General features: G+C 39.0%; 2 protein-coding genes and 2 pseudogenes across 3 annotated transcripts; 1 reads left to right on the forward strand and 3 right to left on the reverse strand.

Annotated features, from left to right (window-relative positions):
* Window positions 1-4906: 4906 nt before the first annotated feature.
* LOC143574320 (zinc finger protein WIP5-like) lies at window positions 4907-8392 on the forward strand (annotated as a pseudogene). Its single transcript, XR_013142574.1, has 2 exons — window positions 4907-5518; window positions 7931-8392. The product of XR_013142574.1 is annotated as a zinc finger protein WIP5-like (transcript).
* A 1143-nt stretch (window positions 8393-9535) lies between these two features.
* LOC143574321 (thylakoid lumenal 19 kDa protein, chloroplastic-like) lies at window positions 9536-10527 on the reverse strand. Its single transcript, XM_077058973.1, has one exon. The coding sequence runs from the start codon at window positions 10368-10370 to the stop codon at window positions 9645-9647; it is 726 nt and encodes a 241-aa protein (XP_076915088.1). The 5' UTR covers window positions 10371-10527; the 3' UTR covers window positions 9536-9644.
* Window positions 10528-13838: 3311 nt separating this feature from the next.
* On the reverse strand, window positions 13839-14975 carry LOC143574310 (uncharacterized). Its single transcript, XM_077058964.1, has one exon. It carries the CDS (start codon window positions 14871-14873, stop codon window positions 13857-13859), a length of 1017 nt encoding a protein of 338 aa, XP_076915079.1. The 5' UTR covers window positions 14874-14975; the 3' UTR covers window positions 13839-13856.
* A 5235-nt stretch (window positions 14976-20210) lies between these two features.
* LOC143574322 (zinc finger A20 and AN1 domain-containing stress-associated protein 5 pseudogene) lies at window positions 20211-20970 on the reverse strand (annotated as a pseudogene).
* Between the last annotated feature and the right edge of the window lie 6761 nt (window positions 20971-27731).

Genomic DNA, 27731 nt, shown 5'->3' on the forward strand with positions numbered 1-27731 from the left:
CAAGTTATTGTTGTTCGAATATTTTGCCTTATAATATATTGATTTATGTTGATTTATATTATTTGTGTTTACCCTGCGCGTGCGCGAATGAATGTATTTATTAAATATTGACACCCAATAGTGTCACGAGTAATGAAACAATATGTGGCGCCCCGATGTATAATCCGCCTTTGGTCGGGGTGTTACAGGGGGGCTGGAAAGCCCACTACAACCGACTAAGTGAATGAGCATAAAAGTAGTTCAACGCCGTCATTTGATGTCGTCCGTAAACAACATTGAGCAAGTACTTCACCCGTGTGGCTCAGTGCATTAACATCTATTCTCTATCTTCAAACCTAAAATTACGCTAAAAGTACTATATTTTCTCTCTTTTTTAACTAAATAATATTTTTTTTTATATCTTTATAATCATCTTTTCTATCTAAAAGTTAAAATTGGGTAAATAAAAAATAGCTCATATGTAGATTAACATAAATGCTCAAATATACTAATAGAATAGGTCTATGGCTAATCTAATTAACACTTAATAAAAAAAATTGAAAATATTACGATCATAAGTGATTATCGGACTTCTTCAACCATGTTTCGCGTCTTCCACTCTTCCTGTTCAGACTGTTATCCAACAAGCAAGCAGGCAGCGACCTAACGGAGACACGTAGCTGAGTCTCCAATCGTGAATCATCATACAATCATCGTGCCATCCATCTTTGTTTGATTTTTAGTTTTGGAATAACAAATCATATATGAGTAATAAAAAAACAAGGTTACTTTTTGTTTGAACTTATGATAGTTATATTGCATTTTATACATCTGACCCAACCCGATCGGCCCTGAAAACTTTAACATCAGAAAAAAAAATCCAAGCATCGAAGAATCCAGAGCCCATAAGAAAAAGGTTCATGAGTTTGTCACTGGACACATGTGTCAACAAAGTGCCATATGTTAGAGCATCCACAACAACAAACTCATGCAAACCGTCACATCATCGTCATCTCATATTTCAAACTTTTCTCAAAAGCCTCATTTTCCTTTCACAACAACAAACATTTACAACCCTACTAAAAAAATATTAAATATGTATGCATATATGTATATTATATGACATGTGTGTATGAGAGAGAGGGGGGCCCATACTTTAAGTTTGCTACAAGTTTGCAATGGCAAACCTTCAACATTTCATAATCCTTTACAATTGTGAAGTTTGGTTTCTTTCAAGTTTGTAAGATGCCACATGGTATTGGACCTTGGAGAGTATAGTCCATTGTGGTTGCTCTTAGGGGGGGAGGGGTGGTGGATGTGGTGGCATCACTCATCGGTGGATGTGGTGGCATCACTTATCACACACCCCACCCAATCAAATGGTGCCACAACACCAACCCCAAATCTATCACATGTGATGGTTTTTTACTAGGGGTGGTGGTGTGGTGTGATGGTGTGTGATGGAATTTTTTTATTTTGTTTTTGTCCGATGTCTTGTGTTTATCGTGTTTACCTTTGTAAAGATGTTTTTAGAAGAATGTGGTCCATGTGGAGGTAGAGTATAAATTCCAAAAGATAAATACAAAACATATCATATAAGTGATATAACAGCTAGTTTAAAGTTAAAAATTAAAACCCCAAATACTCCACTACTCTCTCTTGTGTTCCGGCCAAATACTCCACAACCCCAAACATATCATATAGCCTTCAACACTCACACACACATATACATATACATACACTCACCATCACCACCTTCTACCAATTCCCCCAATTCTCACAAACCCTAATCTCACCACCACCACCACCAATGGCCAGATCCGAAAGATCCAACCCGCCAATTCATCCTCCGGCGACGAAGCCGAACACTCATCTGACGGATCCGAATCCGACCCACCACCTCCACCACCACCACCACCACCTTCCGATCGACCCGACTCCCACCAAACCCAGATCCAAAACCCCAATGTTTTTGTTTTGGTTTTCTCTTGGTTTTTTTTATTTAAACCCCCCCTCCCAACGGCTACATCCCAACGGTACAATTTCTTGGAAACCACCACTCATCAAGCGTGATGGCCATCACGCAAATCCCATCTTTATCGCGTGACAAGGGGGCGGCGGCGGTGTGGAGAAGGTCACCACGCGTGATGGGTGATCCATCACGTGGTGCCCCGTCCCCCCTTAGGTTGACTCTTTTTTAGGTGTTAGTGTTTTAACTTTAAAGCCATTTTTGATGACCAATGCTTAAAAATAAAGCTATGTGGGTATACTTTAACCGTCAAGGCGTTAAAGCTGATTTGACAAAGGTTAATTAACGAGTGGTATATCACTCCCTTATAGGTTAAGGATCGTTAAAAACAAGTTAGGTTGAAGTGTTGACAAAATTTAAAATCATCCACACTCACACAAAATAATTTAAGAATTGTTTTGTAAATTAAATTGAGCGGGGCCAAACGAGGTTAAACCATTTTCTTTAACTATAGATGAAGTAAAAAGTGGTAAAGTAGGTGATGTGACATGGAGTTAAGGGACGTAAATGTATACTCCATGACTAAATGTACGCATTCACTCAGCGTTAGTTAAGAGAGTTTAATCAATATTTTTCAGGATTTATTTGATCATTTGGGTATAAAATAGGAGGTTAATGGTTCAATATTACAGAGTGTAGCTTTTAGTCATTAAAGGGGGGGGGGGGGAGGGAGGGAATACCATTAATGGAAATAATTAATTGGAAACGTGGATACTTGGAGACCTAAATTCAAGTCTCGAACCTCTCCATCAGTCACTCGTGCATTCTTGGAAACATATATATGTGATATTGTTTTGGGTAAAAGGTGAAGTTTGTAGTCAAAAGGTTGACCAGCTAAATCGGTTTTCACATTACTTCTCTATCAAATAAACTTGTGAATTAAATATATGTGTTTAGCAGTGTTTTGAAACCCGGCCCGGCCGGTCGGACCGGTCCGACCGGGACCCGGTCTCCATCTCCTTGAGTTTTATGATTGAATCGTTTCACCATCTTCATCTCCATCTCCTTCACACCCCTATTTCCTTTTCTTTTTCACAAACCTGCTTATTTTGAGAGGTGGCGGATGAAAAACGGCCGGAATTATAGTCGGAATTGCATGTTGCCGGTTCACCTGCCGGGTCACCGGGTCCTGGCTGACCACCACCCGCAAAACCCGGCCGGGTTTTTAGAAAACGGCCTGAATACCTGACCCGACCCGGGGTTTTTAGAAAACGGCCTGAATACCTGACCCGACCCGGTACCGGGTCGGGTCAGGTATTCAGGCCGTTTTCTAAAAACCCGGCCGGGTTTTGCGGGTGGTGGTCAGCCAGGACCCGGTGACCCGGCAGGTGAACCGGCAACATGCAATTCCGACTATAATTCCGGCCGTTGTTCATCCGCCACCTCTCAAAATAAGCAGGTTTGTGAAAAAGAAAAGGAAAATAGGGGGTGTGAAGGAGATGGAGATGAAGATGGTGAAACGATTCAATCATAAAACTCACCTGATATGTGAGATTTGTTACGCTCGACTAATGAAGAAGATGATAACATTTACGGCGGCATTGGATTTAGGTTAAATTCAAACTTCCTTGTCATTTTAGTCTTTAGGTGTATTTTAATCTTTTATTTATTTATAATGTAAATAACTTTACACAAGGTTCTAACCTAACCTCCCATTTTCAATTTATTATTATTATATTACATATTAGTTTTGTATATATATGTTTTAATTATTATTATTATTATTATTATTATATATATATATATATATATATATATATATATATATGACGTTATCCGGGTCAAACACCGGTCCGACCTTTGACCCGGTAAGCTGTCTGGGTCAACGTCCGAGCTGGGTCTGAAAACATTAGTGTTTTAGTGGTTTATATATCTAGAGTTTCATCTGTCTTTGATTTGTTCAACAATTCCCCCCACTTTTACCTTTTAGTGAATTGTGATGACAAGTAATTTGATTGTGCTAATATGGGCAGGCTATTATAAATATATTATCAAATATAGATGAAAATACGATGAGGTTAATTGGATGTGTTGAAAATCATTCTAATACTTGATATATTGTTAGACCTTGTTTCTTGTTTCTGACTAGTATCCGGTTACTCACAATCTATTAAACATTAAATATACCCGCATATACCAGGTATACTGTAAGCTTGCTAAAAATTACCCGTCGGGATTTTAAGTGCATTTCTTACCATTTTCTATTTTTATCTATGATTTTATTAATCATGAATCCGAAATATAAAAGTTAAAAAGTTAGTAGTTAATAATAGGTTACTCTATAACCCAAAGACAATGAAAAATAAAAATGTATATGTTTAGAGGGCCCATAATTGATGTTCTTCGATGGAAATTGGCAAAGTCGGTTGTGACTTGTGAAGAAAGGAACTTGAAGCACCGATCTATTTAGTATCGTGTTCTTTGTGTTCATGAAGAAATTGTCAGAAATTCAGGCTTAATTAATGAAGTTAACCGAGTGAGATTAATGGTGGATCGGTTTGAAGAATCAGTGAATATAGATAGTATTTCATCTAAATTTATCTAACAAAATTGACTAATTAACATAAGGAGAATTTAGGGAATGCAAAATAATTAGACAAATTAAAAAATTATTGGACTGTCAAAAATGCATAATGAATGTCCTTGTAATTAACCCATATGTGAACTATATATTAGTCTAATGGTATGGTGAGTTGGTGACATGGTGCCCCCTTCAAAAAGTGTTAAGATTTGAGGTAATTTAGATGAAAATAGCATTTGTTGTTTAAAAGAAACAGTCCTTGCAATAAAAAAACTAATAAAAGGTATTATTGGTTTATTAAAATTTTCATGTATTCAATAAAAAGGAAGGTGTTATTTATATGAAACCTAGTGTATAAATAAATGTGTATGTGCTCAGTTACTTGTTTTCACACAATGACAAATCTCACCTTCAAAGGATGGCTACCTTTCCTTTCTCATCACCCATATAATTATCACTGTTGCTTTTCATCTAATAATCAGTGTTCTCCTTCATATGCATATAATCAAAACATGACATCATCATCATCATCATTACCTCAACTGAAAGAAGCTCTTCCTCTTCTTAGCAAGTTAATTGACACTACACACCATCACCCTTCATGTAATGATCATCATGCCATGAAAGATATTCATAAAACCACTTGCACATTTTCAGCCACAAATTATTCAGAAGTGAATGTAACTCTAAATATAGGCCTCCCTACTACTACTAGCAGCCCTTGTTACCCTGAACATAAGGTTGATAAAATGCTTTTAGGGTATCCTAAAAAGAAGGGTATCAATGAAGATGATATGTTTGTAGGGCTTCATTGGTGCCCTAATGGTTCTGGCAGCAAGGGTTTCAAAAGAGATGATTAAATGCTTTTAAAGAAGAAGGTGAATAATAATCAGTACTGGATTCCAAACCCTAGTCAAATTCTTACTGGTCCTAATAAGTTTTCTTGTCCACTTTGCTCCAAGAACTTCACCAGATATAATAATCTTCAGGTATGTAGAGTCTCCATATATATATATATATATATATATATGTAATATTAGTATTTACCCTATGCAGTAGTTATATACACAATAAAATAAATGTAGATTCTAGAGTCTGTTTAATGTTTACTATAAGGTGTGCATATATAATAGATTAATATTATCATATTTTACTATATTGAATCTGTTAGATAATATATGGGAGTCTGTTTACTAAGGTAGCTAGTAAGGTGTATCATTAACTATTATCATATTTTACTATATTGAACCTGTTAGATAATAGTATATGCATATCCTTGTGTATCAACATCTTCTTTCAAAAGAGAGATATTAAGAATTATCGATCAATTCTAATCACACATATACGCACTTACACGTATATATACATGTATATATTAGCTTAAATTACTACAAACGTATTAGGAAACAAAAACTCATTATCAGTTTGAAAATCCATACACTTTTCTTAATTATGACAATATCTTTTGACTTTTTGATAGTAGCAATTTTTTGAATTCCGAAGCAGCAACTAATTTAACAATGTTACTTCTAGGTGTTAAACTTACGATATCCATTAAATTATATAATATATGTTAAATCATGAAAATATCCATTTTGATCATCTTAAACAGCCATTTGACCAAGTTAATTAAGATATAATCCCTGCCTCACAAAATGACTATATATAACTATAGCTCAATCCAAAGACATCCTGTGAACTTGTATATTTAAATAATGGCATGCATGATAAAATATCCAGGACTTTAAATAATGTTAAAGCGTTGGTGACAAAATAATCGAGTTACTTAAATAAATTTATACCCATTCGTCCATGAAACTCACAACACATTGGACAGAGTTTTCATTAATTAAGAGAGACACGTTTTATGAGTTTACAAAGTTAATATGTATTATAAAGTCAGATATTGATTTCAAGTATATATTTTGATAGTTCCCAAGCTAGGATTAATTCTTATAAACAACTAATATTTATAAGGAAATCTATGAAGTCAAAATTAGTTATAACTTTTCATAACCATTATTCTTGATTTGATGGATTAAATTCAGTAATTCACATCAAACATCAAGAATAAACATGGAGATTTTAAGGACAGCAAAGTAAAAAATATATGATATATATAAAAAGGACATATATGTCCTTAGCATTTGTTTTGTTGCATGTTGTTCAGATGCTCCCATGTTCAAATATATCTGAAAACTTCAGTGTTACTGTAGATATGGGTCAGAAGGGTAAATATTAAAGAGATAAAGCAGCATCATAATGAGATACACATAGTAAAACACCATGTTTGCAGGGTCTGTGAGGATCCATAAAAATACATGTGATGATTACTGTTATATTAATGGCAGTAGATTCTTGTCTTCCATGCTTACCAACTTATGTTTCTTTGAATAAAAGGCACTTTATAGTATGCACCACCTGCTAAAGAAAAAAAAAGCCTGTGTCGATACCAATTTCATGTTTACTGTTTTCACCAAAGAAAGTGATCATCGAGATGTCACGATGCACAGCAAGGGCTGTAAACTAACGGAGTCCAGCTCAGTTACGGTGGGCTCAGGCTCGGCTCATTTTACAAACCAAGCCGAGGCAGTTCGTTTATTTTTTAAATGAGCTAAAGTGTTGAGTTTGAGCGTGGCTTGTCAAAAGCGCCAACTCGTTTATTTCTAAACATATCGATATATAACATTCACATAATATAGATTTTATAAACTACAAAATTTATAATTTATATGTACCAATGTGGATTATAAGTTATGTGTATTAAAACTAGGGGTGTGCGTGTTTCGGTTAGGTTATTAGCATTAACGAAACCGAACCCATCGGTTATCGGTTCGGTTCGGTTAATAACCAATGTCAAACATGGGCTAAAATTTTAATTAAAAATACATGAAATGAATGCTTAAATACATGAAATGGAGGTATAACTGCATGAAATGAAGGTATAAATACATGAAATTGAGATATTAGTACATGGAACGGAGAAATAAATACATGAAAATGATAGTACTAAACTATTAATACGTATAATGCATGAAATAGAGGAAAAGGACTGGAAAATATGGAAAAAAATGAAGAGTTCGGTGCGATTCGGTTAATTTAAGTTATTTCGGTTCGGTTTCGGTTAACGATTCGGTTATTGCTCACCCCTAATTAAAACTTGAGCTTTAATCAAATTAACAATGTAAACATGAGCCAACAAACTAATTCACGAACCAATTTCGAGGGAGCTTTGTTAGTCGGATCTCATGCGTTTTTACAAGTTTTTGCACATCGAGCTTTTTGAACAGTCCTATGTGCAGCGTGTTTTAACTAGCTACCTGATTCCACTCCGGTGAGTTCGTACAAATTTCTCTTGCAATGCGTGTTTCTAATGTCCGATTATTATGTATGAACAACAGATGCATATGTGGGGACATGGATCACAATACAGAAAGGGACCTGAGTCCTTAAAGGGATCGACCCAGCCCACAGGATTGATGCTAAAGCTGCCATGCTACTGTTGTACACCAGGGTGCAAGCACCACATTGACCATCCCATGTCAAGACCACTAAAAGATTTCAAAACACTACAAACACATTACAAAAGAAAACATGGAATCAAGCAATTTGTGTGCAGGAAATGTGGGAAAGCAATTGCAGTCAAAGGTGACTGGAGGACACATGAAAAAAATTGTGGGAGGGTTTGGTATTGTAAGTGTGGCTCTGATTTTAAGCACAAAAGGTCACTAAAGGATCATGTTAAGGCATTTGGCCATGGTCATGGCCATGGTGGCGCTTCCGGTATAGATGTCTTTCAAGAACAGGATGAAGATGATGAAGATGAAGGCATGTTATCTGAAGTAGAACACATGCATATGTAGCTTGATTTACTTAGATTTTATGAAGTTTGGTGAATGTTTTTGTGGTGTTTGCCTTGATGTTATGTAGCTAGATCTAGGTTTGGTTGTGTGAACTTTGTATATTGTTAATTGATCTATCAGTTTTTAAATATCTCATATATTGTTGCAAAACAATCATCAACATGTTAACACTTTTGACAGAAAACGTAAGAAATTGCAAAATTTTATCATGATGAGTCGTTTGAAACACTGGTTTTAGTACTCAACATTTATATCCCCGCGCGCACGGGGGGGGGGTGTAGGGAATACAAATTGCTCCATATTTTAGTGAAATGTTGACAGAACATATATAAATGTGTTTAATTGTGTATTAATACGAGTTGGGGTGGGGGGATGCACATTTCCTTAAGACTCTTCTATTTTCGGTTGCTAATTCACCTTAAGAGTTCAAGCCGGTGAACCTCGTAGAACAATGAGGATCCAGGGCAGCGCCCTAATTGCATAGTCCCAATGTTGCTTCAAAATAGCAAAGTTAAAGTTCCTTCTATCATGTTTCAATCCTTCATGACACCCTTTTGTTGTTTCTAGATCAAATAATGAAGGTATGTCTATCTTTAGAATTGAACGATTAGCGAACAATGTAATAAGCTCGCTATAGCGACTCAAGTCAATTTTTTTAAAGTATTGGGAGTTGGTGAATTGAAATTAAACATGATATGATTCTATCGAGTCCAACACATTCGCCATCCTCAAGCATTATTACCCTACATGCCTACATGTATGACCGAGTTGAAATATAGAGCCACCGCTTTCAATATCTAGTGACAACTTACATCGTGAGTCTCAAGACACCTTCGCTGCTAGTCTTCGAGTGTATAGCCCACAGAAAGTAACCAATCAATTAGCTAGGCTTCATTTAATTTTGATCTTCTCCCTTCTCAGTTGTTAGCCATTTTAGGGAACAATTAGGATAAGTGAACTTGACAGCTTGTCCGAGTATCGACCTGCTCTGATACCAAAAATAGAATTGAAACTTGCCTAGAATAATTTAGTCTTGGGAAAGGATTTATAGTTATAATATAACTATATCAAAAACCAACTCAAATATAATGATGTTTGATATTTGTAAAAGTATGTAATGTGTAAGTAAAGAAGCAAATATTCAAGTTCAAGTCACCATTTGATCCCAAACTAAGAATGCAGTAAAATTTATAATTTATGTTACAAAACATGTATGGTTCAAAATTCAAACACTAGCTTAATGATCTCAGTTCTATCCAACAGTCTTGAACGACTCATGAATATGCTTCAATGTGTCCTGATCCTTCTTCCATTCAGCCGCAGGCGCCATCACAAAATGCGCATACAACTTATTCTTCGCACACGTAACCGATATCAAGCTATGCGCACTCGCACTGTCGATCTCATACACATAATAAACCTGTCCCTTTTCGTCTTTCGTCTCTTCCGAGCTCACGCTATCCGCGCCCGCGATCAAATCCTGCAAGTTCACATCTGAAAGAGCCAAGTTGTTTAACACAACTTCTTTTGGAGCTAATTGCCTAAGCCCGCCAAGGAAAGTTAAGTACTCTTTCTCGGTTCGTTTCTTCGGGTTGTAGAATTCGCTATCGGTTCCATTGGTTCCCTTTTCGACTTTTGAAACTAGTCTTTCTTTCCATCCTTCTGGGATGTCATATATGTATTCAGCTGAGGCTTTTTTGTCTGAGTTTCCACCGTAGCCACCGTAGTTGGCCGCGCTAGCAGCTGTACCGTAATACGTTGCGTACGATTCAGCTGCTAGCGCGGGCAAGGTGGTGGTGGATATAATAGTGGCTGCAGCTAGTGCAGTTGCGGTTAAGGCAGTTGTGGTTATGTTGGGTAGTTGAATTTTGGTTGTGGGTCGAATGGGGAGATGTGGTTTGGTTGGAGTTGATGTGGTGGCGGTTGCGGTGACGGTGGTGGCGGTGAAGAGTGCTGAAGGTGAGAAAATGGTGGCCATTGGATTGGATTATTGTGGATTATGGTGTTATTGGTTAAGTTGTTTGAAGGTGTGTGTGTGTTATTTTTGTCAAGTGGAATGGTTTGTGAATGGTGGTGAATTGGTGATGGGATTTTTTCCTTATCCATAAGTTGTGGGAAAATAATGAAATGGTCCCTTTGTTTTATTTTAGTTTTGGCATTTGCAAATATATAAAGTAGTAAAACTTTTCTTATATCACTGTCATGTTATTAACTAGCTTTTTAATATTATTTCAAATGCTATATGAAATTATGAATAGAGAATGTGGCATGGCTTAAATCTATTACAGTTTGATCATTGAAACATTGATACTAGTTTAGACAAAAGGATTGCTGTTTAGGAGATTTCATTTTATACATGTCTGGACATAAAGTTTTGGAGTTATAGACGAGTCTTAATATTCTGGTTTTACTCTTCGGAAACTTGCCATGATTTTTTTTAAGTTTATTCGTTTGTTACATGTAGAGGTGCACAAATCGGTTAACCGGTGAACCATTAACCGGTTAATATGCTAACCAGTTTTTTGGCGGGAATTAACCGGTTAGACCGGTTTTTCGGGTCGGGTAGTAACTGGTTTTGACCTGTTAGAGAAACGGTTTCGACAGGTTAACTGGTTAATCACTGGACCCAATTTTTAATAAGATAATAAAAAGTCGGTTAACCGGTTTTGAAATCAATAATATAAACGGTTATTAACCACCCGTTAGGATCAGTTAGTAACCGGTTAGGATTGGATCGGTTAGTAACCGATTACATTTTCAGGTAGGAACTGGTTAACCGGGTTCTGTGTGCAACTCTAGTTACACGTATGTGCAACGGGTCAAGACGGTCTGGGAACCGAAACCGAGAAAACTAGAAAGGGTGAGAGAGTGGGCCTGTCTCAGGTTTGAGTTGGACTGATTGTATAGTTATATTGGGCTTTGGAATCCAATTCATTAAAACAGTTTTAGGGCCACAGTGTATGTAACAGTGTTGGTCAACGGCTGGTCAAAACCAGTTTGACTCAAACCGGTTCGGTTTATAAACCGGTTTAACAGCAAGATAGGTCGGCCTGATCACGTCGGTTCGGTTTATAAAATGGTTTTAACCGGTTTTTCTCAAACCGGTTCGGTTTTAAAACCGGTTTGGTCGGATATTAAAGGGAACCGATCCTGAAACTGGCAGGTTGGGTCGGTTCGGGAACCGGTTTTAAACCCAAACCGGTTCAGTTTGGGTTGCCTAAAACCGGTCCCAAACCGTTTTTTTTTACACCTCTATGTAACACAAGTGTAAATACCGGTTAACCGGTTTTGAGTGGAAAACACTAACCTTTCATCTTAGGGATTTTAAAAGTAAACAATTTTTTTCGATAAATTAGCATTTTTGTTAAATTATATGGATGAAAATGGGGATTCCATCATGAATGCTCTAAACCATTGGGATTTATGTAACTGTTTTATGATTCGTTAATCGTTTACGAGTTTTGTGATTTTTGGATTCACATCATATTGTTTTGATCAACCACTCAATTTTAAAGGAATTGCTTCAAATTAACAGTATCAGTTAAACATGGATTTTATACTTTTTATAAGCCTTGTTTTCGATTACTAAGAATTACTGTCTGTAGAATTGTTAGAATTGTTTTTCTGTGTTTGCTGTTTAGAAGACATATAGTTATTGTTTAGACAATTGCTTTCACTTCAAAAGAAAAGGAGTGAACGTTAATACAATAGTTGTACAACCCGACATTACATGTAAATTAGGTGGAGAAAAAATTATTGATACATAAATGGCCCCCCATTTTGAAAGCTTTACAACATTTGATAAAATAATGTAGCATTAAATAGCAAACAAACATTTATGAAGGACAGTGACTGGAAAGAAGAGGCCAACAACTCCTGGAGCAATGAGTTGTTCTACAAAAGTAATTCATTTCTCACATGACATGTTACCTCCAATTTATAAATTTCAGATTTGAAAAGATCTTCTAGAGACAATATATCTTTAGAATTTCAAATTTGGTTTCTATTCGTAACACTCGAGTATTATCATCCGAAACAATTGTCATGTAAAGTGTAAACTGAGAGAGAGCCATTGAAGAATTTTCTAATGTTCTAGTTATTTTTTACTTAAAATGAAGTTACAAGATTTATATGCACAACATATATAATAAACGAAACCAGCTAACATGCGCATGAATTTGCGAACGAAACAAAAATAATTGTTTGGGATGATACCTCTCCCAAGTTGGTGGTGTGTAGTCAAACATGGAAGCCAATAATGTAAACTGAGTACTGAGTGTATTGAAGTTTTTCTCACACAATATGACAATCTAATTCAAAATGCATAGTCCGCTCATGTAAGACTAGTATGAATAGCAGCTTGACTATAACACTTGCATGAGTAAAACCAAGAACGTGAAACTCTAAAAAGCAAATGTGTGCTAACTCCTATGTCACAAACAATGGCGAAGCTTGGACGAGTTGGGGGGGGGGGGGGGCTCATTATGTATTAAAAAACCATAAATGAGGGGCTGAGCTCAAATTCTGAGCCAAAATTGGTATATTTACACTACGTAAACAAAATTTTCGGGCGAAAATGGTCAATTTACACTAATGCACAAAAAAACATGGGGGGTCAGGGCCACCTCGGGCCCTAAAGAAGCTTCATCCATGGTCACACATCGAATGGAAAGATACTCAACTAACTTGCATACATAACTTACATGCAAGAAACAATTGTTTCATATGACAAGTATTGCAACATACTAATCAAGCCAATCATCATCACCGTACTCAGTAAATCTAACAAATAGCAAAGTTATGGTAGAGTTTGAGGAAGGTAAAATGTAGACAGTCTTATCTTTATCCCGTAGGAATAGAGAGGCTGCTTCCGATTAGACCCCCGGCTCGATAGGTGGTTTTGCATCAAGCCTTAGTCATAAGGGACAACACACTCAACCATCGGGACATCGGCCGATTGATACATACTAATCACGCCAGTGTTACCATTAAATAAACTGAAAACAAACCATAAGCATGACTAATGATGATTAGTTGATTACTGCTCTGATAAATTTATTTAGTAGCATTACAAGTCATTAAATATATTAAGCCAAATAATAACATAATATTAATCGGGTTACAAAAATATCCTTACATATACAGGCACATCTCCACGTTACATATTAACTTTCTGAATAGGGTTCAGAAAGTTGTGTATAGTAACGTATCAGCTCATAAGAATCAAAACTTTGTTTTTAGTCGGATTGGGTTTGCTATCCAAAAGGGGGTTGCGGCGCAGCTTGTTGCCCGCTTACCTGCCACTTCATTGTAAATCATTTGAATGTTTCTATTTAATATAAAATTTCATCTTCAATTAAATTCTTATTTAAAAAAACCAAAAACTTAAATTCAAAGCGCACACGCATTACGCAGTTACGCACAGGGCACCATTAAATAACAATACGACGTCGTGGCATTACACTTACACAAGCAAACGCGCATAAAACGGCGAGCCACATAAACAATCATTATTACTAAACGACGACGCTTCAAGGTGATCAAACGGAAACCCTACCGGAATCGCACCACACAAATGATTATTACTCAAATCCAAATGTCCAATATACCTCGCAGACGATAACGACTTCGGTATCGAACCTCTCAACTTATTAAACGATAAATCCAAAACAGAAAAATACGTCCTCGGAGTAAACACGTCCGGCAAGTAACCGTCAAGCGAGTTCCGGCTCAAATTCACAATGTTCAAACCGGCATTACTTAACAAATTCGCCGGAATCGAACCGGTCAGTTCATTACTGTCTAGATTAAGAGTCGACAACACCGGCATTGAACCGATTTGAGCCGGAATTGAACCGGAGATACGGTTAATTGATAGATCTAAGTCCGCGAGACGGTATATTCCGGCGATTGAAGTCGGAATTTTACCGAAGATTAGGTTACGGTTGAGTAAAGCTCTACTCATCATCGATAGCTTACCGAGATCCGTCGGAAGTACGCCGGAGATCTGGTTGTTGCTTAGATCTAAATGCATTAGACTTTGAAGGTTCACAATCGACGCCGGAATCTCGCTGGAGATTTTATTATCAGCTACGTTTAAAACGGTGAGTTTTTCTAACTTTCCGATATCGGAAGGTAATTTGCCGGTGATTTGGTTTCCGATTAGGTCTAGGATACGAAGGTGAGGTAGAGAGGTAACACACGCCGGAATCTCGCCGGAGATAGCTTTCCAGTCGGCGACTATAAGTGTCGTGAGCCGGTCTAGTTTACAGAGTGAGGGTGAAAGTGAACCGGTCATGTAACCGGACCGGCCGGCTTCTTCGAATATTTTATCTTCTGACTCGCCACGTAGGATTATATCGTTGACCCGATTATCAGTCGGGTCGCAGCTGACACCGTACCAGTTAGTGCAGCAATCGGTGCCGGTCCACGTGTTAAATATGCCTAAATACGGCTCGGTTAAAGCGGACTTGAAAGACATTAGTGCTTCACGGTCTCATGGTGTGCATGAGTTGACGACGGTGGAGGTTACTGCGGCGATGAGGACTGCCACCGCCAGATATACGCCGGTGAGTTTCATTTTGTGTTTTATACTTTTATTTTGTGTTTTATACTTTTATTTTGTGTTTTGAGTATGGGTGGATATATATCATATATATGTAGAGTATAGAACAATACCCTTAGAGGTTGGGATAATTACGGTTTAGGGACTGAAGGACAGTTGATTGGTCATTATTGTCGTTTGATGGACGAGCACGTGACCGCTGAACACTATGTTTGCAACCGTCTTTGTAATATGAATGGTAATAACTAATAAGTTAATAATATCATTTGAAAAGTCTACTTAAAGTTATGCTAAAACTCGATAGAAGTTTAAACTCATATGAGATCAATCTCGACCTCGACCAAGATGAAGTAATGTAGCAAACGTTCCAACATGTTTGCAATAGGGTGTGATCTGTGAGGAGGATGGAAGTATAGAACGATGTTAATTGTCAAGTCTTTTCGCTCTTTCTAGATGAAGGTTTGCAGTATAGTTAAAAGTATCTATATTTTCCCAAAGACTGAGTGTATAGTTTATAGTAAGAGTAAACATGTAAACACGTGCGGTCTCAAAATAAACATTATGTCTAATTTTAACACTAATAATTAATAGTGGTTTGTCAATTATGTTTGGTATGAATTGGCATCACATTAAGTGTGAGATTTTAATACATAAATTCGTGTTTACTAACTATTTATTGATTTTAGGTGTCAAATTGTTCGTGGTGTTCCTTAGGATACCATCACAATAAACCACCGTCAACAAATATCAAGCTTTAACCAAAATCATCTTCAATTTGGATCGTAGCATACTTGGCATTCCTAGAAAAATCTTCCGAGCAAGTTAATTGTTGGCACGCTATTGACCTAGAGCTTTTGGTCTTTGTCTTGCTGAACGATCTGCGCCATCTTGGAAAATGTCGATGTGTGGATTACCAGTACTAGGCTAGATTTTGCTCGCAACAATATATATGTATTCAAGTATGTTGTTCTTGCATGTTTTAGAGTTTGGAGCTTGTGCTTCATATACAGGTTAGGTCACTTAGTGATACATAGTCCTTTCGAGGGCGATTATAATGTTCCAAGCAATAATAAGGTCTCAGAAACATAGCACTTAAGATTGTTATAAGGTCATAGAGCCAAAGCTCTCAAGTAGTTGAAGGTTCCAGAGTCATGACTCCAAGAAAAATACAAGTGTTTGGAGCTATAACTCTGGAGATGGTTTTAAGATCCCGGAGCAATAGCTCGGAGATGAACCGATGTTACAAATTTGTAACTTCGGGGCCGATTAGAAGGTTTAAGGGTCGTAGCTTAAGATATGGATATGAGGTCTTCGAGCCGTAGCACTAGAGTTGGCTCCAAAAGTGCTTTGGGTCAGAGCCCGTTAGTTAGGTGTAATTGTGGGGTTATCCCTTTAGTTAGAATTTTGTTTGAAGACAGGACAAGAATTGAATTGACGTTAAAGGGTAACCTATCTTAGACTCTTGATGGAATATCGATGGTAGGGACAAAAACATGAGGTGGATTCCTTTTTCCCCTGAGGCTTTCTTTTACTTCTTGGTATTTGACTTCAGGATCTTAAGGTGTTTAAAATACTTTGTCTTTGTTATTAGACTACCAACTCAAGAAATGTGAGGTGGATTCTATTAAAGAAGAAGAAAGAAAAAAAAGGGGGGAATTTGGGAGGGTTGCCCAAGAGTTTTATAACCTTTTATTTTGTTTGTTGTCTAATTAGCCTAGTATAAAGATCAATTTATACTAATTTAAAAAAAAGTTATGTTGTGAAAATAATAAAACCCATGAGTGAACAACATGAAGCAAACTTACATACAAATGGATTCCTTTTTTTTTTCTAAGGTTGAGTTCTTTTACTTTTAAGGACTCAAGCTCAAGACCTTTAGATGTTTAAAAGACTTTTTATCTATGTCAATGAATCACAACCCGAGGAATGTGAGATGGATTCTAACAAAGAAGAAGAAAGAACAAAAGGGGGGAATTCGGGAGGTTTGCCTGGGATTTTTATAATTTTTGTTGTCTAATTGGCACAACATAAAAATCAATTTATACTAATTTAAAAAAATAATTTAATGTCAACTTGTGAAAATAATAAAACCCATGAGTGAACAATATGAAGCAAACTTACATACAAATATAACACATGAACAGTTATGTAATTTACTTTATGTATCGTTTATCAAATTTGACGAACAATTCTTAGTGTCACATGCATTATAGATGGTCCTATTTCATAACATGAACTCTTCTTATTGTTGACCCAAAAGCATGAATTCACCCTATGGAGTGTGAGATAGGTCCCCATAAGTCTGTTGTGTAAATATTTGTACCCGAGTTTGGATAAAACTGAATTTAAAAGGACCACATATGTATTTAAAATGATAAAGTTCTATAAAATGGGTGGGCATTTCACGTATCTAGCCATTTAAATAAAATAATGAAAATAATAATTGAAGTTACAAAGAATATAATTAATTCTTATAAATCTTACAAAGTCATTAATTCTTTTTAAAAACATTTTTTGAACGGATGCTCGATTAAACTGAACTGATATACTAGTTGTCGTAGGTAATGTGACTACTGTCTTTTATATTTTAGTAAAGACATGTCCCAAAAGGTAATGTGGATGACAGACAACACATGGGCACACATTGAAGTTGTAGGGTAAACAAGTTAAACGAATGAAATCTAGACACGCCATCCAATGATATATGGATAAACCCACATATATTTGAGAAAAAAAAATATATCTAACCATCCAAATAATAAGTATATGTTGAGGTTACGAATATTGTTGATACCAAGATAATATGTTTTAAAGGAAAATAAGCAACTCCATATTTTATGAAAAATGCTACTATCGATGAAACATAAGTTTGATAAGATCTACTAATGAAGCTTCAAAGTGGTTGTCAAATTGCTGGTGAGTTGTTTAATGAATCCAACATGGGTATGACCGTAAAAGAATATAAAGAGATGGTAAGTAACATGGGTGATGATGTGAAATTCGAGTTGTAATTACTGGTAACATAATGTGAGACTTTGTATCGAAGTGGTTCAAACAATTCGGTCTGGACAAAAATTAAATCTCAAGATACTCGATGCGGAAAAAATATTATTTGATGTAGAGGTGGGCAAAAAAAGGGGCCTGCTCCTATCCAACCCGTGGGTACGAACCAAGCTTCGGTTTGTCAGAAAAATCGTACCCGGACCCGCTAGAACTAGTTCCACCTCTATGGCTCTACCCAGTCAAAACCCATACCTAACCCGGCCAAAACTCCATAGAAACCCGAAAGACCCGATTCTGGACTTTTGTTAACCATACCCGGTTCCGTACTTTTGCTAACCATACCCGGTTCCGGTTTCTGACTTTCGGAAGGTTAATATGTTGAGGGCTTGAGGCCTGAGGGCTTGAGGCTTTTATTTGCAATTGCCGCCACTTGCCCACTTGTTTAGAGCCCATAGAATTTCTTGAGCCCGATTTGGTTTATCATATTCCTCACATTCTCGGCCCAAATATTATTTGCAGCTCAAATCATCGTTTAGACTTTGCATTGCAGCCTAATTACGTATGTTGCCAGTCCAAATTTAGTAACCAGCCCACCCATACCTGTGAAACCTTGAACCGTCCCGCAACATACTGTCTTGTTCCCAGTCATGTATTGCATATTTACGAGTCCCTGGTCGGTTTAGGCATGACCGATACTATAGTCTCATCAAGTTAATTATTTTGATAGAAATATTTGCATGTTGGCGGAGAGTAATTGGCTCACATCTTTCTTGTTTAGGAATTAAGATGATAGATATGTTGTATGTGAAGCTGATCGGTATCGTCATTGGTTTATTTTTTGAAGTTACTAACTTTAAGTAAATAGCTATTCAAAACAATTTAAATATAACGAATTCTAAACTTGTAAATAGCTATTATTAACAGGAGATTGTCTGTTGATTATTTTTTGAAGTTACTAACTCATTTCTTCACTATATTATATTTGCATTCTTATCGGTTCGTATACAAGTTCATTATTTAATTTTTGCATTCTTCACTATACGAATTGACCACCCTCATCATCAGTCATTTATATTTTCAATAATAAATTTTACATTTAATAATGCATTTATATTTAGTATAATTTTAGAGGCATTTATATATATTCCCTCATTAACTTCATTTATTACATATATCCCCAGTCTTTAAATTTAAATGACATATATCCCCTTCTTTAAACCTAAAACTATCAAATTTACCCATTTTGATACTACAACGACAATCTTACCCTTACTTTGAATTAAAATTTACAAATCAAAAATATTATCTACTACATCAACAGACGATGGGATAATGGAGAATAGGGAACGGCAGTTCAAAAACAAACTCTTAAGAAGACTACCACCAATCTATCATCAACCATGTCTAAACAAATTTACACAAATTGGGACTGCACGCCCACACACCTCCCTGCCTGCTACCATCATGCGCTCAATTAGATGATTATCACCAACCTGTCATCGACTATGTATGATCAAACATGAATCAAGTGCCTTTAGTTTCGCCGGAAAATATTGAGCTTGGCGGCGTAACTCTTTGCGCCATCGTCGCCGATTATTCAGTGCCATCGTCACCAGAAATCATATAACGCAATCCATGTTCATCCGCCGCTGCTGCCGGAGACATGGCATAAGTCGACCGTCTATCTGTCTTTGGCTTGCGTTGCCGGAAGCGAGGGCCAAAATACGTTTCTGTTTGAATTAAATGTTTACAACATAGGAAAACCATTGCTAGCTATATGAACACCCAAATACAAACTAAAAAAAATTGATTGTCATAATCAAATTGGATGGCTGATAAAAAACATTTTCAGATTAGGTTTAGGGTAAGGGCATTTTTGTCATATTGTTTAATTTTATAAAAAAAGGGATATATATATAATTTAAGTTTAAGAGTTGGGTATATATCTAATAATTGAAGTTAAGAAAGGGATATATGTAAATCTTTCTAATTTTTATCAAGTTTTCATAAATAAATTGTGTCGACTAGTTTACATCATATAATATGTAGATAAATAGCAAAAGGTAAAGTAGATAGTTTACCACTTCCCAATACCAACAAAAGCAGCCTACAAACAAACCGGTGTGCTCAACATGGAAAGATCCGGTTCTATGTACAAACTCAATTCAATTTCATCTTCATCAAATCAACCATTTCATTCATCCATTAATTAATTATATTTCCTAAAATGAAAAATCATACAACAAACTATCAAATCAAACAGATCGAGCCTCATTCAATTCAATAATAATAATAATAATAATATCATCACAGGAAATGATAATAACAATAATAACAATAATAACAAGCACAACAGATCGATCGAGCCTTAATCTCAATATAATTATTAAATCCTAACAATTTTAGCAGCTTTGACCACCGGATTATCCCTCGCAATCGCCTCACGACCAGCAGTTTTATAATCGTAACTGCAATCATGACGGTCGGAGTACCGGTGCTCAGCGCAGAACATATCTCCGCACCGGCACCGGAATCCGGTCAAACCTACTCTCTTCCGGCAACCGGAGCACCGGTTCACCGTTTTCGGTTTAACCTCATCGTTAATCTCAACCGTCGGATCTACGATCAGATCCGTTGTTACGTCATGTGACGGTGACCTCAGCGGAGACCTGAGAGATCCAGATCTAGGCCGAATCACACGTTGCGATGACGTGGCGGTTGTGGTAGCGTTGAAGCATGTTTGACACATGTTGTTGGTGGCTGGGTTTCCGATGACGCCGCAGTTGTTTATGCAGAGCGTTAAGGCTTCCGGTACGGATTTGAATTCGGTTTCTTCCTTCTCTGTTCTCTGAGCCATCAATTAATCTGTATGTAAATTAATTAACAAAAATATGAATAATAATAATAATAATATGAGCGTTGCCGGTAATGAAATGAGAAATTGATTTGATTGAAAATTAGGATGTGTGGGAGGTTTATTAATGGAAGGGGAAAGTGGACATGTCATGGTTTCTTTCTTGCGATGGGACGCGTGATTATCACGCAAGTGGTGACGTCTAAATTACCCGTTTTAACCTTTATACTTTTCACTGGGTCCCAGAGTTTTCTTTCCCCCCGTGACAAAAAGCTTGCAGAAAGGAAGGATTTTATATCTTTTTCTTTTAAGATAATGTATATTTAATACTTTTTTTAATAAAAGTAATAGTTTTATAGTTATTACTTATTAAAAAAAAAGTTGGTTAGCACTTAGCACAAACACGGTAAAAATAAAATAAAAAATTTGTGGGCTAAAACCTTTACGTAAGCATGCTTCTTGTGTTACGATGAGGGAGCTAAGCCATTAAAAAAATTGAGTTTGAATATCTATGCAACTTTAACGATGCATACATAGATGCTTAGATGACGTGTACATATGTGCAACTTCAACTTCGTGTTTGAAAATTATTCACAGATTGAGCTCGAGTCTCGAAAGTAGATATCGGCTTGGGGTCTACTTGGTTAGACAAGTCAAATCTAAGATTAGAGGAGGTTGGAGGTTCGACTCTTTTACAATGCCATACACGCCCCCACCCATATATACATATTAACATATTATAATTGTGTCATGCTTAAGGCTTAAAAGATATTTATTCCAAGTCTTGAAAGATATTTATTCCAACTTGAGAATATACACTGTAGACAAAGGTATCTATCAACCAGCAGTATAACTTTTGGTTATATTTGAGCATCAAATTCCTTGGTATGGAATTATTAGGCTGAGGGGTGTGGGGGGCTCTAACGGGGGCGCGAGTGGGGGCTCCAGCAAATAATATTGTGACGTGTGGCAGAGAGAGAAACTGGATAAGATGGGTGTTGGAGCCCCCGCTGGAGCCCCTGGCCCTGGTGTGGAGGGGCACCAGCAGGGGCTCCAGCGGATTTATTTTTTTATTTTTTTATAAATATATTCAAAAAACGTATTATTAAAAAAACTCATAAATTATTAAAAAAAACACACATTAAAAAAAACACATTAATATCTAAAAATAAAAAAAAAATTAAAGTACTAAAAAAACATTATTCTTATTCTTCGGCTTGGTCTTCTTCGATCAACCTCTTTCGGATACGTTCCTTTTGCTTTTCCATCAGCATTTAATCGACCGAATTTAGGTTACTGAAGTCTCTTGTAAGGAAGTCCAAATCTCTCATTCGACTTTTTTCCTTTTTGTCATTAGAGACCACCTCCATGGTTTTGTTGAATTTATTGAGGGATTCAACAAGATCGACGATGTTTACGGCTCCCCCCTCAGCCGGTTTTTTCCCCTTGGCGTCCCGTCCCAATGGCCGCCTCCTCGGCGGTGAAGACGTTTCCTCCCCCGCAATGTTTAGGTCGAATCCAACGCGGCAATCCGACCCGGCAGAAGTGCTATACGCTCCAGACGAACTAGTTTTAGTCCGTTTCGGCCCTACTTCCGCATCATGGTCCGGCGCCACCAGCTCAACCCACTTGGAACACCTTTTCAACCTCTCCCACAACTTTACATCGTCCCACGTCTTCACCGTCCCATACCTCCGCAAACACTCCTGCTTCCACTCTTCGATAGTGAAATTGTAAACCGCCAAATCATCACTGCCACTTGGTCTCATACGACCGGCGTTCCTGTTGAAAAGATTAGTAAACAAGCCGACAAATTTTCTGATTTCGGACCACCGACCCGAAATCATATCGGCGTTTCGCTCTGTACTCCCAACGAGCGTATAGAACGTCTCCCTAACCTTTGTCCAAAAAACCTTGCTTTTTTGGTAATCGGCTGCAAAATGAATAATTAAATTAGATTTCCAGTTAACTTTTTTATTTAACTTTTTTATTAAAAATCATTTTTAAAAACGTTAAAACAATTACCGCAACGCCGATCCTCATAAATGACTATCCAAGCCCGACACAAGGCTTCCTTCTCATCCGATGACCACGGAGTGGTTTTCCATTTCATCCTCGGAGTCGAAGCCGGTCCCGGCCCGTCCGTTGCAAGTTGTTTTTTCTGGTGGACGCGTCTTCTTACTCCCGTAGCATCACCGTGTGATTCTTGTGTCTCCGGAACAACAAAGTTAGGAGACGGTTGTATGTTGGATGGTTGAAAGCCGGATGTTTCTTGCGACCCCGAAAAAAACATCGATTGGTCTGGTGACGACCATAAATCGTCGTAACTATAACCTGAATCTAGGTTTGGGTACCAATTTCCAGACATGTTTTTAAAAAAAAGTTTGGAAGATGGGTTGATTTTGGGTTTTTTTTTGAAGTTGTGGTAATTGTTTTATGTGATTTTGGGTGTGGTAATTGTTTTATGTGATCTTGGGTTTATATATAGGAAGAACACTTTTTTTTTTATTAAATTAAAGAGCCCAACGGCTCATTTCTCATATCCCAACGGCTCTTTCACGTCTCCCAATGTCCCTTTACGCCTACAGGTCCCGCGAACCACCTTGCGCCTGCTTTGAATTCCGTGCTCGCGCCCCTCTCGCGCCCCGGTGGTGTGGTGCTCGCGCCTGGGGGCGCGAGCGGAGGGGCTCTCGCGCCCCCGCTGAAGCCCCACACCCCTCAGCCTTAAGAAAAATCTAATAGCTTAGACAAAATTAAAATTTACTTTCTACATATGATTATGAAAAATAATAATATAATGGACACGTCATTAGCTATCACATTCATAGCATCTTGAAGAGGTAGGTCCCAGCAGAGCCCAGTTGGACCAGCAAGACTCACCTCAAAGAGGGACGTCTGCGCAGTTGAACCCGCAAGACTCGCCTTCAACAGGGACGTCTGCGCAAAGGCTAAACTCGCAACTCACCTTGAAGAGGGACGTCTGCGCAGAAACCAACTGGATCCGCAGGACCCACCATGCTCAGAGACGTGACGTCCTTACGCGCAGTACGCAAGCTGTTCCCGCAGGAAAAGCCATGGGATGTCATCATGACAGCAGCTAAACGCTTCGCGGAAACTGAAAAGCAACTGGGTAGAGATCTTCCCCAGAGCACAAACCTCTACACCCAGAAAATAAGAGAAAACAATGTCCTTACCGCCGGACTAAACAAAAAGAGGAAGCTAGGCATTTGGCAGTCAAGGGTAAACTTTGACACCTCATCCGGCTCGCACCCTCGGTTAGGGGGAAAGGATAACATGCCGTCGTCAAACCGGAACTCCAGATGGACGCCACTCACCAAAAACGTCACCGAGATATTCGACACCGAGAGACTCCCATGGCCAAAGGCTCCAATAATCCGAGAGCGTCACAACGCTGATCAGAGCAAATTCTGTGACTTCCACAGGACAAGAGGCCACAACACCGAAGAATGCGTAGACTTGAAGGACATCGTCGAAGCATTTGTCAGAGATGGGACGCTCACGCACCTCGTGGCGTAATGAACGCTGAGCAGGCTAATGCGTGTAGAACCCCAGTTGGGGAAAACACGAATAAAACTGCAGCTTCAATGTCGGAGACTACATACTGCGTAAACAACGAGATTCCGAACCAAGTGCATATCGGCTCGAAAGGCTCGATGACACTCCCAAGAACATGGAAGGAAGCTCAATTACACAGTCTGCATGTAGATCAATTCCAAACTTGTAAAAGAAAAGGCCCAGAGCCACTTCTAATGGAAATGATTCTCCTTATCACATTGACGCTGATGGTCTTACATTTATACTTAATGAACTTTCCACACTGATATGCCGGTCCTCACCGCATACATAAGTGGGAAAACAAGTCGTTGCGTGTGGAAGGCGGCAAAACCCGCATAAACACAAAAAACGGCAAACCTTCACGCAGGTCAGTCATAGGTAAAGTTTGATCATCCTACTAAATGAAAGTGCCGGTCCTAACCGCACAAATCATGATAGAGGACACCGAACTAACCTATTGACAACCGCGCGTCGAACGGTTAATTTATTCAAAACACTGATATGCCGGTTTTCATCGCATAAATAAGTGTGAAGAAATCGTTGCGTGTGGAAGGCGGCAAAACCCGCATAAACACAAAAAACGGCAAACCTTCACGTAGGTCAGTCATAGGTGAAGTTCGGTCATCCCACTAAATGAAAGTGCCGGGCCTAACCGCACAAATCATGATAGAGGAAACTGAACTTTAACCTATTGACAACCGCGCGTCGAACGGTTAACTTATTCAGAACAATTAGAAAATATCTTCAAGGAAAAAATGAGGAAAACCTCCACGCAGGTCAGATATAGGTAAAGTTTAGCCATCCTACTAAGTGCAAGTGACGGTCTTACCCGCACAATCACGAAAGAGGAAGCAAAACTTTAACCTATTATCTGCAACGTTGATAGGTTAACTTATTCAAAGTACTTAAGAAATTGCTAAGTTAAACTAAAGTATGCACAAGCGAATCATATATTGTTTATGCGGCAAAACAAGTGCCAAATTAAACTATAATATGCATGAGCAAGTCGTATAACGTTTATAAAGCAAAAGTGACGGTCCTACCCGCACAAAAGATTTACATTCCATAAAAATTCAAGTATTACAAGAATGGCCAGGTATCTACCCGCCTACAAGAGTGTAAATCTATACAAAAACATAAACCTATCCTAACAGCGGGAAGGGATCTAAAGGCTCAAGCTTCAGGACCACTCCCTCCAAACCCACTTGTACCATCACCATCAGTTGGCTGTGGCGGTTCAAGGAAGGTCTTGAGAATGGTTAACCCATCATCAGCAGCAGCAACTTCGTTCACCTTCTCCACCACTGGATGTGGGAAGGCAGCATACTGGTTCACTGTTTGGTCATAAGCAGCTTCAGAATCCACATCATATAAAGGGAAGTTGGAAGGCGGGATGTCCTTCTCAACGAACCCTAGACCAAGCAGGAAGCCAGCCTTTTCCCCATCCTCATGAGAAGCGTTGAGGGCTGCGCTCATGGCATCGTCATATGATGTGTCCGTGAAGACCCGATGCACAACCTAAAAGAAAAAATACAAGTATCAAAACCTTTTCTTAGTACAAAGAAAAGCGTAAAGACGTTATGAAGCTAAGCTTACCTGCAACAACGCTTCTCGTAGAAGCCATTCCTTGGTAACCAGAGCCTCCTGGAGGGCAGCTTGAGCTTGGTTACGGGCGCGTTCGGCTTCACTTTTGTTAAGGTTGGCAAGCAACACTTCTTTAGCCGCAGCCTCTTCGACGCCCTTTAGCTTACGCTCAGTATGGTCAAGCACGCCCCTCTGGTCCAAGATTTCTTGGAGCTTCTTAGCGTCTTCCATGGCCAAGGCATCATGAGCCTGTTGGAGCCTCTCTAGTTTGGCTTTAAGTTCCTTATTCTCGAGGCGTAGAGGCTCAGCAACAGCTTCAGCCTTGGTGGCCCTCTCAGTTGCGTTCCGTGCAGTTTCCTTAGCCAGCCGAAGCTGTTCGTTAACAGCTTGGGCAGCCTTGGAACGGGCCTCGAGACGGGCCTGAACTTCAACCTCAAGGGCCTTGAAGGCCTTCTCCTTCTCCGCAGCAACGGCGGAGAGCCTCCTGTTCTCCTCACGGACAGCCCGCGCTTGAGCTACTTCTTGGATACGTGCTGCTTTTAACTTGTCGTTTTCACGACAGAGCAGCTCGACGCGCGGCTGCATCTGGGCAAGGAGAATTCGAAGCTCGTTTGTCAGCCTACCCACCTGGTAGCTTGACATAGCTTCTCCCAGTGCACCACTGGGGGCGGCGTGGCTCGCCCACTCAACGCAGTCCACAGCCGTCCGAAGGGTGGTTCCCCGGCGGATGTTCCACCGCGGAACAAACACCTCATTCGAATCCGACACTGCAAAAACAAAAAGCAGTTAGGAAAAGATGATAAAAAAAAACATAACAGGCCAAAATAACCCTACGTACCTGTATGGTCGACGACAGGCCTGTAGCCGCCAAACCCATCACCCGAACCTAACGGATATCCATCCAAGAGGTCAGGCAGATGGGAAGGAGGCAGAGATTGGCGAGACGCCGCAACCCCGGACATACCTGAAGGACCGGCCGTAGTCGCCGGCGCCGGAGGAGGCATGGCGGAGGCCGCCGTGGTAGAGACCAACGGAGGTGAACTCACCGGAGGTGAACTCACAACCGCGGTCGTCGCTGCGGAAGAGACCACAGAAAAACTCACCGCCGGCTCAGTGAAAGAATCAGTGAATATGGCACTGACAACCGGCGGAGACGTCGTCACAGTTGGAGCAGTTGCCTCAACCGAGTGAGCAACTGAACCAACTGAAGCAGGCGCAGCCGCCTGGGTCATCGCCTCAGGTAGGTTGACCAAACCTACCATCATGGGTCCGGAGGTGCTCCTCCCCGCTACACCCTGGAATGCGGTAGCATCCACGCCTACACGAAGACAAGATATATAAGCATAATGGCGGAAAGATATGAAGTTAAAATTAAAGGAAGTTTGTACTTACGAGTCCTCTTGAGCTTGAAGGTACGAACAGGCGGGGACGAACCCGATGGAACCGGCCTCTTTACGCCGGTCACCGTCGCTGTACTGGGCTGCCCGGAGGTGACAGCCGTCTCAACCTCTGGAGCAGTGATCTCAACACCACCAGGGTTCCCCGCCACCTCCTCGCTTTCGGTCTCTGAGTCAGACCGATTCACCGGATCGGCAGTGGAGGCAACCTTCGCCTTCCCCTTCCCGCCAGCAGCCTTCTTCTTCCTCACGAAGAATGGACCATCTGCGGATTCCTCATCAGAAGATGACAAGATTAGAGGAATTCCAGCAGAGGTTTGAGCATTGACAGGTCGAGGGTTAAACAACTCCTTACCTGGC

The sequence above is a fragment of the Bidens hawaiensis genome, unplaced genomic scaffold (assembly GCF_021521415.1).
Source record: "Bidens hawaiensis isolate Kalapana, Puna unplaced genomic scaffold, B.hawaiensis_p1.1 tig00026897_1, whole genome shotgun sequence".
Classification (NCBI taxonomy): domain Eukaryota; kingdom Viridiplantae; phylum Streptophyta; class Magnoliopsida; order Asterales; family Asteraceae; genus Bidens; species Bidens hawaiensis.